Genomic DNA, 12,691 nt, shown 5'->3' on the forward strand with positions numbered 1-12,691 from the left:
ATATGATTTAGAGAGAGTGAAGAGAAAATGGTTATTATCCCAAAATGAAAAAAAAAAAAAGCAACAGAAACTAACAATGATTGCTGCACAGACAGAATATGCAACAGATACTTCTTGTGAAAGAAGCAGTAGTGGAAGAAGGAGGAATGCAAGCTGCTCTGAACAGCTTGTGGCAAAAAGAAGTAGCAGTGTGACTGCTCCATAAATGCTATATAAAGTAAGATCATTTGGCATGATCACAGTGATTTTCTTTGGAAAAAGTACAATAATAACACTATACTTTGAAAATTACGAAGTGGATGTTTATCAGTATGTGGCATAGCATAGAGTGAGCTAGATTCCTGTGTGTGAAACAACTGTTCTGTTTTAGGACAAGCTGTTTTCAGCCTTACACAGGACAATATGACGTGTACGTATAGCTAGGTGAACACTAAGCCCCTGGACAGCAGTGTGTATGGCATCCCTCTGATGTTAAAACATGTTGCAGCAGATCAGGTACTGACATGAATACATTCCTTAAGGGGAGGGATAGTGCTACCTCAATTTGCAATAACATGTTGAGCACCCTGGGGGAATAAATGTGAAAGAAACTAAATATTACACAGTATCAAGGCTTAAAATGCTAGGAGATTAGTTGCTTCTGCTAGTTTTGGCTTGCCATTTTGTAAAGTGTAATTTATTGTTACCCACCTTTAACAAAAAGAAAATGTCAGTTTGGTTGTGTTTACCCCTCCACCATTGTTCAGAAATGTGCGTGTTAGTGTTTTCAAGGGTTTTTGTTACATAGGAGAAACTAAGTTGGCATTAAGACTTGGCAATTTGGGAAAAGATGAGCAGCATTTAGGATAATTAAAGATATGGATGAAGAGATGTTTGTTTAATGTTATTTTTCGGAGTGTTCATGTGCACCTAGCTAATGGTTTTAGAAATATCAAGTAACCTCAGCTACAGTTTAATTGAAGGCACTCAGAAAAATTGTGATGGCTACTGGTAGAAGTTGTATTAAAACGGTACTGGAAACTGGCCTGCAAATTTAACATCTTGTGTTGTGGTGATGTTTAGCCTTCACGGGTACTAGATGGAAGACTTCCAGGCAGTTGAGTTGATTTACTAAGAATGACACTTAAAATGATCCCTCTGTATGTTGTGCTGGATCCTACTGCGAAGCAGCAGCTGAAAGAAAGATAACAGATTAATTTTTGCAGCAACTGATAAGAAAAAAAGTCATATTGGGTCAAAGTCAAAGCTTTTTTCTTAAATCGGCAAAGTGGAAGTAAAGTGAAAAATAAGGTTTTGGATTGAAAAGACAATATCTGGTTCAGGTTTCATGTGTCTTACTCTTTGATCAGTAAAGACCAGGACAACTTAGGGTGCCAGAAGCCTTTGTACAAAAGGGCATGGCATCTGAGCAGTGATGGTGTATGTGCTTAAAATAAAACAGGAGGGGTCTTGGTCTTCTGGCAATGCTTTTGACAAACTTGTGGCACATGGAGAAATGGTTGCTTCCAAGGCAAGATGGCAGAAGGAATCTTTGGGAAATCTTGGGTTTGAACTCACTGCGGTAACTCACCCTTCTTCTGTGTTAAGCGTATTAATCCCATTGGCAAGGCAATGTGTCAGACAGTCACCGTCATGGTCTGCAAGGAGTTTTCTCACCAAGCAGGAGAGAAAAATCATTTGGTTGGGTTTCTTCATTGTCTTTTTGGTATTCAGACACTCCAAGGAAAAGTATGTGATTTATGGTTATTTCTGTAGATTGTACAGTGTTGGTTGAGGTTAACAGCTATGAGCTTTTTCCTATTTAAATTTTATCATAGGCAAGAAATTGGCAAACTTGCTATACCAGTATGGTTTCTGTAATTATGTTTATCTCATATTACAAAGAGAATGTAAAATCGGGCTTGAAAGGTGGTGAAAAGAAGGAACAAGATCCTTTCTAGTTTTATTCATGCATATAGCAATCTTGAAACCTTCATCACAACCCTACTGCCAAGTTATGATTAGGATTTGTTAGGCATTTTGCTAAAGCTGAGCACCACATTTAACTAGTAGGACTTTGATCTTACAATGCCTCAGTTGTGTCTTTATCTAGACCAATTGATATGACAAGTTACAGGTAACATTTTGCTGTGCTAACAAAGGTGGGGCATGAGGTTTCAATTTTTTTCTCTTTTTTTATTTTTATTTTTTAAACAGCGCTTGTCAAATGAAGAACATACACAATAGAAGGAATAACCTGAATTATCTGCATGTATTGTTAGGGAGACTAAGTTAGCAAATAAGGAAAAATAGCCCTCACATGCCCTTATTTTTGGTGCAGTTAAAACATTCTTTTCCTATTAGAAGTTTTAATAGAGCATGCTGGGATGTCTGTGGAATAGACAGGAAATGTATTGGTAGTGTCCCTATTTTTGCAGGTCACCATCACTTGATTTTTTTTTTTTTGAATTATTCAACATACCTGAAAATTTGAGCAAAAATGAAGAAAAAAGTACAGAAATGAAGGTGGAACAGTCCAGATCACATGAGAATTTTACAACTCTTGAGGGCATAAAAAGACATGATTGTTCATCTTTAGAGGCATTGAATGAAATCTGTAGGGGCACATAAAAAAATGAATGGCACAGACATTCCTGCCATACCAGAAGAGAAGACAAAAAGGAAAAAAAAATCAAAAAAAACAACAAGTCATAATGATCACGTGAAATATGTTAGCACAGTATATCATTGAGTCTAGGGACCTGTTGAGCTTGAGAAAAAAAGTTTGCCACATACTTGAATGAACCCTGTGCAGACCTCTGCACAACAGCATGCTTTTTGCTGTATCATAGTTGTAAGGATAAAACTTCTACAATGTCTGTTGTCGGTTAGAAAATAGTTTGCATTTTGCCTGAATTCTGAAGCGTTGCCTAACTTTAGTGGTGCTACTGCTCAGCTTGACCCAGTGGTTTGATGCGGTGGGGAAATTCTTGTGACCATGTCCTGTTTTGTTGAAGATGTCATTGTAAGGTCTATGATTGAACAGTCATTTGTTAGTCTTTATTTTCCTCCAAAAGATGTTATTTCTGAAAATTAATAGAATATTTATGTAAATCACTTCAAAATGTCTGTATGAATTGACCAATATCAAAGGATTTTATGGAGTACTTTTCACCTGCTTTCACCTTTAAACTTACAGTAAAGTGATAAAAGATGAGCTACTAGATAAGACATATCATGCATCTATTTAATTTTGGTGGTAAATTTCTGGTAGCTTTTTTGACTTTGTTTCATTAATTGAACGAGAAGGTCTTCAAGAAGTCCTAAGCAAATCTTCAGTAGTCATTGTTATCAAGTCTCTAAGACCTGGTCTCTGCATTTCAAATGTATAGCCATGCTTTTTATTTATGTTTCTGAGATGTGTCAGTCTCAAGACATGCATGCTTAGTGAGGCGTAATATTTCATGACGGCTTTGCAACTACCTAAACTTCTACTCAGTAGTCAATGGAATATACAGATGGATTTGGATCCCTCTGAAGTAATACTCAGATTCTGGATAGCTTGCGAGGTAGGTTGTACTGGATGTATTGATTTCTGACTGTAATGAGATGTATGTGCACACTGGCGGGTAGACACCTAAACTTAGGTGTCTGGATCTGGAGCTGCATCCCACTCCTTGTCACCTTCCTCATTTGCATATACATATAAGGGAGATCTTGGGATCTCTTAGGGAAGTATAAAAGCTGGGTACCTTCAAATCTTTCTCTTTTTTTTTGTCATGTCTGGGTGAATTTGTTAAACTTAATAAGAACCAAAACCTGTTCCCATGAGCATTATGTTCTACAGTTACTTATCTTGTGAATGTTCAAGGCTGATTACTGATGGTAAGACCTGGCTGCACAGGACTGTGCACAAGCCTTTCTTTCTGGGCAACTCCACCCCATGGTGGTATAACTAGAGATTTAAAGCCCTGCCTGTCCTGTGACCGCTCTGAAGGATAGATGCAGCCAGTTCTTTGTTTAGATACTCTGTCACATTTGGCTCCCTGTTCCGTTTCATGTTGCATTTTCTAGCTAACCTAAGGAATAGGAAAGAGTTGCTATAGACTAAGTAATAAATATATTTTGTGTCATCATCTCTTCTGTGGAGTTCTTGGGAAAGTAACGAGAGAGAGAGTTAAAGTTTCAGGTTTTTTACATAGACGTTACTTATCGTCTGATTCCTTTGTTTGCTATCTTTCTGCTATGAATCAAAATCTCTAGATAATATATTTCTTATTAGTTTCTTCTGAAACGTGGGGAATCCTGTCTGACTGGGAAATCTCTCTATTCTTGAGGGCTTTTTGAAATGGCTATGTGTCCTGGTGTGGTCTTTGTTTCAGTAGTTCTCCCATCCCTGAAAAAAAACATGCCTTTTTCTGGTTGTGATGGTTTTACTCGAGTGGGCAGCCGAGCTCCACCACAATCGCTCTCTCACTCCTCCCCTCCTCAAAGAGGAAGGGGGAGAAAAGACAACACAAAGAGCTCGAGGTTTGAGATGAGAATGATTTAATTAAAGGGAAGGGGAATGGGGAGGAAAAGAAACAAAAGAAACAACAAGGCCGTGCGGAAGCACAGAGAGAAAGGAAAAAAAGTTATTCTCTACTTCCCATCAACGAGCGATGTTCGGCCACGTCCCGGGAAGCAGGGCCTCAAAACGTATCGGTTGTTCAGGAGAGACCCTCCCCCATGAGAGGCCCCCTTTTATTGCTGAGTGTGACATCAGGTGTTATGGAATATCCCTTTGGTTGGTTTAGGTCAGCTGCCCTGGTGATGTCCCCTCCCCATCAATTGCCCACCCCCAGCCTGCTGGCTCTTGGGGGCTTGGAGGGAGTTCTGATGTTGTGCCAGCACTATGCAGCAATAGACACAACACTGGAGTGATACCAGTGCTGTTCCAGCTATGAGTGCAGAGCACAGCACTGTGTGGGCTGCTGCAGGGAAAGGTGACTCCATCCCAGACAGACCCAACACACTGGTATGTGTCCCTTTCAAATGTCTGTGAACAATGAAGCAAAGAATCTGTTTACTTTATAGGCATTTTCTAATTCCAGCAGTGGAGAAGCTAACTAGGCTACAGAAACACATACATCTGTACTCTGCATCTTCAGTCCTGTTTTCTCTGTGAGCTCAGCTTGGAACTTAACTGTGTTATTTTTTATGCTCAGTAAGCCAGGAAAGAAACATCCTTTAACACTGAGCATTACTCAGACACCATCCAAATTTTTGAACAAAGCAAAGTTGTGCAGATTAAACAGTTGAGATTGTTCATGTAAATAACTCCAGGATTGTTGGAAATCCTCTTAAACTCATTAACAATATTTTCATGTAGAATAGTGCTCAGATGTATATGTATTTTAATAAAGTTAAACATTGTTGTAATTGGGAAATTGTCATCAGGGAACAGTGAAGAGAAGGATGTAGTTTTTCATCACTGACTGGGAAAATAAAAGTTCAGCCAATTATATTTTTCCACTTTGAAATATCAAATCTCATTCAAATCTGACCTTTTGTATTAAAGGGCAAATTCTGTAGTTTCTAGTTTGGATCTTGAACTATTTTGCCTGGTAGTAGGCTTTGACTACTAGAAAATCTATGTGTGTCCAACTTCCTTTAAGATGCATAACTCTAATTTCAGGGAGCATTTGCAGAGTAGAAAGCTTACACATGATAGATGTAGCTCTTCCGTTAAAAAACAAACTGTTTTTCTATGCTCTTAAGCAAATAGTGATCACTTGCTTCTCTTTGTGGTACTATATAATGTTTTCTTGAATTGTTTGGAATTTAGTCCGTTTCCTAGTTGAAGTGGCATTAATCACACATTTTTCCTCAGTTCTAATCAAATTATGTCTAATTTCTAACACCTACTCTAAGACCTGGAATGGCAGGCGCCAAAGCTTTTATGAGTTAAACGATTAGTGACTCACGGCGTAGAAAGCAAACACCTTGACTTAGGTGGGGCCATAGCAGAAGCATCTCTTTTGCATGGAATGTTCCAAGTCTCCTTGTGTTTGGGATGTTTATGTGTGCTTTAGGATGGCAAGGGCCCAGCCTGCTGAAAAATCTGCCATAAGATGACTCACAATATTATGACAGAAGTTAGAGTCACCGTCTTTTACTTGAAAAGGGTTTAATTTGTTCTTAACTGTGTATAAAACCACCTAATGGGGCTATGTAAATTAATATAAAATTCAATTATAATAAACGGCAAATAACAGTCATCTACAAACCTTGCTTATTTTCTCCTTTGCCTTAAAACTTAAAATGTTTTTTGCCTTAAAACTCATAAATGTTTTCCATGCTGGGTGATGCTGTTAAATCTAGTATTTACCTCGATTAAGACAACTGAATTAGTACAATTAAATTGTACTGGGTTACTCACCACACTGCAGTTTGCAGTGTTTCAGAATTCACCTGAGAAGTCAAGTATTGAAGATAACGGCAAGTATCTGTGAGGCTTCCTAATGCAGCACCACAGAGCACAGCACTGCTGTGCACAACCTGTGCTCAGTGACACTGATCCTTCAGAGGAGGATGGGCACTGGTGGTCACGGCACTGAGATCCCTGTGAGCATTCTCAGATGCAAATTTCCAGGCACTGAGTTAGTGGGCACAGCTCTCTGCAGGCTTCCAGCACAAATAAATAAATAAATAAATTGTTGGTATTTAAAATCATGAGAAAATGCTCTTAAACAAAATGAACAACGTGGCAGTTCTTGATTTCATAAGCCATGAATTTGGATGAATTTTTGGTGGTTAAGAAAAAGTAAAGCAAGAGGTAAAAACTAAACAAAACAAAAAAAAAGAGGCACTTCCTCTTTTTCTCTGTGGGTTTGCACTTCCTTTGGCAAGTACCAGGTGTTTTTGCATTAAAGTCATACCTGTCCTTTCCCTTTCATATGGCATCTGTGGGCTTGTTCCCAACCAGCTGTTGAGCCTTGTTCCTGCTTCACAAAACGCAAAGACAAACACTACTAAGACATAGAGAAATGCTGTCTTGTGTAGTATTTTCTGGTAGATCAAGACTTCAGACAATACAGGCTAGTAAATCTAGGTCAGAATGCTCTGCAGTAAGTATATACTTAACTGAAAGCAGTGTGGTATCCATTGCAAGTTTCCATTGTTTCTTAAGGAGAACTTGAATAACTCTGGCTAGCGTGAGTTGCAGGGATGGGAAAGTGTCTGAAACGGGAGGCATCTCACAGAGGATGCTGTTGTTAAGTTTGGGGTGAAGCCACAGCAGCTACGCGGAATTATTTCTTAACACATTTGAAGACAGTTTTTTTTTCCTTGATTTTTTTTTTAACTTGTGTCTCTGCGAGGAAAGCCTTACCTCTTATTCATCTAATTTAAAGCTTTATTCTAAAGGAGATTCTGATGTCAGAGCAGTTGCAGTTTGCAGCTTGTTTTCTGGAAATAGACAAGGCTTTTTCAGCAACTTGTCCTTTCTTGTTCTGAGAGTTGGCAATTGAACAGGCAGCTTAAATGATGCCTGGGCCATTGCTACCAAGCGTGACACCAATGTAAAGAAAGCAGGTGAAAAAATAACGAAGGCAACAGTGTATGCTTACAGAAACGTGCTTATCTCATAAAAACTGTGGTGCGAAAGCAGTTTTTATTATTCGTACCTTCTCTGTTAATGTTGCTGAAATAGGAGACTGGGCTGCTCCGTTTCCTTTTCTGCTGTTGTCTTTAATTTGTCCTGGCTTCTCGGTACTGCTAAGTTCAACAGACAACAATGTTTTCATGGCATTGTTTTCACTGCAATGCAATTCAGAGAATAATGGCATGAGCTTGATCACGATCCCGCTAAGCATATTGAAAGTGGAAACTCCCGCAGGTTTGGAAGGATTATGTTTCTTTTTATACCGCTTAAGTTTTATTATTAATTAAACATTCTTTCAAAAAAGAATAGGTGCAGTTTTAGTATCTGTCTTACAGACCTGTCTTCTACAGAGCACAAGGACAGCAGCAAATCTAAATGTCTGGAAAGAAATTTCTGTTTACAGTACCCTTATAGTTAATTTAAAGACAAGCTTGTATCGATTTTTCTACAGCTAATGCCATTTGGGGACCAAGGCAATCTGGGGTATTGACAAATGAAATGTAATTGTTAGTTTTGAATAATGTAATTATTTTAACAGGATTATTTCTCTCTCTTGTTTTGTAATTATTTAAAGATTCTGCTAGGTAAAACTAAGAAAGTAGTTATTTATTACTAAAGTACATATTTATATATTTATTTTGTTTTAGGGTTTCATTGTTGGTTTTATTTTCCCCCAATGTGGGTCTGATTTTCAGTAGCTTAGAATTTCAGTAGCAAAGTTTTCAGGGCCTTGAGACTGGTTGGCTTAAGTGGGATGACTTTTGTACTCAGTATGTTTCAAAAATCCTCTCTTCCTTTTACTTGATACGGCTAACAGGACTACAGCTAGTGCAGGAGGCAGACAGTAGCACCATCTGTGCTGAGAACTGCAAGATCTAAAAACCTGGCATCACATAGCAAACCTAAAGGATATTTTTAATATTTAATTAATTTAATTTGAATTTTGCATCAATTTAAATATTAAAGTAGTGGTGTTGGTACAGGATAATATTTACAGACCTTAAAACTGCATATAGGTGGGTTTTGCTTAGGACAAGTATCCCACTAGAACACAAGTGTTGTGGCTGGCAGTAGAGTTCAGAAGGAGGAAGGTGGGAAGGAAGGTGCTAGTGCGTGGGGATGAGGGCTGTCCACAAGAGAACTGGCAGCAACATTTATCTGAAAGCAGGACTTCGGTGAGGTTTGAACAGGCCTTCATCAAAGCCCAGTAAGAATTACTTGCTTCGAGGTTAAAGTGAAGTGACTGTGACCTAGCTAATTCCTGTATGGATTCTGACCAGTAAGGTGCGCTGAAGAGTTTGGTGCAGAACGCCTATAATCTTGTAAAGGCACTAGAAATGAACTTCCTCATATAGATGGGTCTTAAGAGAAAAGTGAGCTTAACCTCCTAAGATAGTACAATGCATATGAATAAATAAGAACATAAGGATACATAAAAAGGGTGGTTAGAAAGGTCAGCCGGTAGATGGAAGAACTGACAGTATTGTAGTTTTCTGCTGCTTGTGTTTATCACTTAGGTCTGACCTCAGCTCATTCACATATTTTTAATTAAATCCTTTTTTGATGAAAACTGTGTTACTGTGTCCTTCCATGGTTTCAGATTGAATTACTAACGCTGCACTGATTTAAAACTGGAAAAGAGTTGTAATCAAGTATTACTGTTTTTATTTGGCAGGCCGGACCTGATAGACATGAATACCGTTGCTGTTCAAAGCAACCTTGCAAATTTAGAACATGCTTTTTTTGTAGCAGAAAAACTCGGTGTTGCCAGACTTCTGGATCCTGAAGGTAAGATACCTGCAAAGGGCTTTGTTGTTAAAATCCTAACAGTAAAATGAAGTCCAAACTGCTGGTTGTTGCACATTTGTGGGCATCTTTACAACTATGTTGTAAAGCACTGTTCTGTCTTGCTCTTCTAGATGTTGATGTTTCCTCACCTGATGAGAAATCAGTAATAACCTATGTGTCATCACTTTATGATGCATTTCCCAAAGTACCAGAAGGTGGTGAAGGCATTGGTGCAAATGTAAGTAGAAGAAAAATACTTGTGCAGTGTGCCAGCATCATAAATGATTCTTGGTTCAGCTCTAGAATGATAGCTGGATCTTCCGTTCTTACTTTCCAGTCCTACATTTAGACCTAAGTTGTGCCTCTCTGATTCTTATAAATTTGAAAACAAAACAAAAAATGTTTTCAGTAGAAATATTTGGGACTAACATGGAATAGTACCAATAAGGTATTTGGATAAATTAGGTGAGTTATAATGCATATTGTTTCAGAATTATGGGGTTTAGAAATCTCTTTTCTATGTGTTTGAAGTCCTCTTCAAAGGTTAAACAAAGCGGAGTTCTTGGATGATTTTCTTTTGATCTGTAATCTGAGTTGTGCTTTGGTAGGATGTTGAAGTCAAATGGGTTGAGTATCAGAATATGGTGAACTACCTCATGCAGTGGATCAGACACCATGTTACAATAATGTCTGACAGAACGTTTCCCAATAATCCTGTGGAGTTGAAGGTAAGATATGATGTCTTAAACTCCTTATTGGAATGGCACTTTATCATAGTTACTCAAAGCATGCTTGAACAAATGAAGTGCTTGTTGATTTATACAATCAAATCAGCTGTAGAACAGTATCATCATAGCAATATAGTTTTTTATTAAGTAGTTTTTAGGTGACCTTTGCAGGATTTCTGACATGCAATGTTAAAAATGTTAGAGATGGGATAGGTTGGGTTGGTGTATAGATAGATTTTATAACCCTTCTTACGATCTCCTTAGATAGTTTTGTAAGCTAGATTTATTTATTTATTTATTTTAATAAGAGAGGGAAAATGGTATCATGTTGAAGCTCACTTGTCTGAAGCTCACTTGAAAATCTACTCCCTAAACTTTCCAGAGGACAATAAAAGCATTGCTAAGATATGAACGATCAAAAGCAAATCTTTAGCTTGTCACAGATCATTTTCACAAAACTTATGTAGAACAATATTAGAACATAAGCTTATAAAGAATCTTAGAAGAGGGTTTAGGGAGTAAGGTTATATTTACTGTAAGTAAAAGTTGATGATTTTTTTTTGTTTCTGTAGGCACTTTATAATCAATATTTACAGTTTAAAGAAACAGAAATTCCACCAAAGGAGATAGATAAATCAAAAATTAAACGTCTATATAAACTGCTGGAGGTAAGTTTAAACATGCATTGAAATACATAGAAAAGTCCCCTTCTGAAGGCTTAAAATAACAAATATGTATGAATTTTTAAGGTCTGGATAGAATTTGGACGCATCAAACTTCCTCAAGGCTATCATCCAAATGATATAGAAAAAGAATGGGGAAAGCTTATTATTGCGATGCTGGAAAGAGAGAAGACCCTTCGGCCTGAAGTAGAGAGGTATGCTAGTGAACATTTGACAGGATTGGTTAATATATCTTCTGTTATTTTACCCTGTTTTTAAAATCAGGAATGTTTTATTCCATTGTAATATCCATGTTATTTTTCTATTTCTATTCCTGTTGAATAATTCTGATTTTGTTCAAGCCTGAACTTTTCTATGTATTTTGTAGAAGCAGGTCCAGATATACTTGGATGATCTCAGAAGGTTGTAGGGAATAGTACATGTGCCTCAGATCGTCAAAGCACTTAAAGACAAATACATTGTTCTCTTTGTACAAATGGTCAGGGCCAGGTTGATACCACTTAATTGTCTCACTTGGACTCTATTTCATATAAGCAACACCCTCATTCTTTACACAAAATGTGTAATTCACTTGCACAAGTCCTATTCTGGAATAGTCTAAAAGTTGACTGTACTCAAAAACACACCAAGTGCTCAGACATGCAAAGTGCATAGTAGTCTTCCATGGCAGCGGAATGTGTGACGCTGTTTTGCACATCATTAATAACATACCAAGCATGTTTAAATCTTAATGCAGCCTTAGAGCATTTCTGCTTTTCTTTTGAGTTCTGTGGCAGAAACTGAGGCTACCATCCAAAATCATTTTATTTAACCCCAAATTAAGTGATTCTTTGGGCTCCTATCTGGCTCTGTATTCATTCTGCTTAAATTTAAGCATCCAAAGGAGACACCTAAGATCTAAATCACCTTCTAGAGAAATCTGGAATTGACTTTCTAGTGACAATAGGGTTTGGGCACCTGAAGTTAATTGTGAAGAATCCAGACCACTGTGTAGTAAGTCCTCAGAAAGACAGATTTTAAGAAGATAAGATCTCAAAAACAGTTGGAGTTGATTATATATGGATCATGCTCACAAAATATGTGACTTCTTTACAAAAGCAGAAGCATGACTGAAATAGCAGATTCAATGGGAGGTACTGATTTACAGGATCCCTGTGGTAACTGCTATGAAATAAATTCCTATAGAGGAATTCAAAGTTGTCCCCAGCATGTGGAGCAGAACACCGGAAAGCAGTGGTGGAAATACAGCCTGCTAGATAATCTGTTCTAACATGCCAGTGGCAAAGTTAGTGCCTGCCTTCGCCAGAAGGAATTCTATTCATAATTGCAGAAAGCTAGATTATCTTATTTGGGAGTGCATATAAATGACATTAGTTTATTTATTTACTAGTCAGATCGATGGAACACAGATAAGTAAAATGCGCATAAACTCCTTTCCATATTTCAGGATTGGTGAACACACTTAAAAGTGACAGGTAAAGTGATAGTCATGGCAAAAATGTGACCTTAGCTAATAAAGAAATTTGGTGAGCGACTAAAACTTTACCTCCATGTCTGGTGAATACATCCAAAAGTATCAACACAAACAGCATGTGGCCAGACTGGTGGGTGGGATCGAAGTTAATACGATGTCAGTGAGGAGAGTGCCAGACCGAGTTCCAGTTTGCAAAACTAGCAGGGTTTGAAATTGCCACAGGGGTGTGTCTGTGCCTTTGCCATGCTCTTCTGCTTGAACACAGTCATCTTACGTTGTGGGTGAGGTTTTTAGGAGGTGCTAAAAGCAGGAGGTGAATTACTGAAGAAATTACACAAACCCTCAAATCCAAGTTAAAATATAAAGTTAAGGGCAGTGATCAGAGTTTTCTTAT

General features: G+C 37.8%; 1 protein-coding gene across 12 annotated transcripts in view; it reads left to right on the top strand.

Moving 5' to 3' along the window:
- The window catches only part of DST (dystonin), a 296,284-nt gene that overhangs the window by 141,674 nt on the left and 141,919 nt on the right, over positions 1-12,691 (top strand). For all 12 annotated transcript variants that reach the window (XM_035322484.1, XM_035322491.1, XM_035322490.1 and 9 more), the window contains 5 exons: positions 9,300-9,412; positions 9,544-9,650; positions 10,021-10,140; positions 10,713-10,808; positions 10,890-11,017. In XM_035322484.1, coding sequence (XP_035178375.1) covers positions 9,300-9,412; positions 9,544-9,650; positions 10,021-10,140; positions 10,713-10,808; positions 10,890-11,017 — 564 coding nt within the window. The remainder of the gene's footprint in view (positions 1-9,299; positions 9,413-9,543; positions 9,651-10,020; positions 10,141-10,712; positions 10,809-10,889; positions 11,018-12,691) is intronic.

Source organism: Oxyura jamaicensis, chromosome 3 (genome assembly GCF_011077185.1).
Source record: "Oxyura jamaicensis isolate SHBP4307 breed ruddy duck chromosome 3, BPBGC_Ojam_1.0, whole genome shotgun sequence".
Taxonomy (NCBI): Eukaryota; Metazoa; Chordata; class Aves; order Anseriformes; family Anatidae; genus Oxyura; species Oxyura jamaicensis.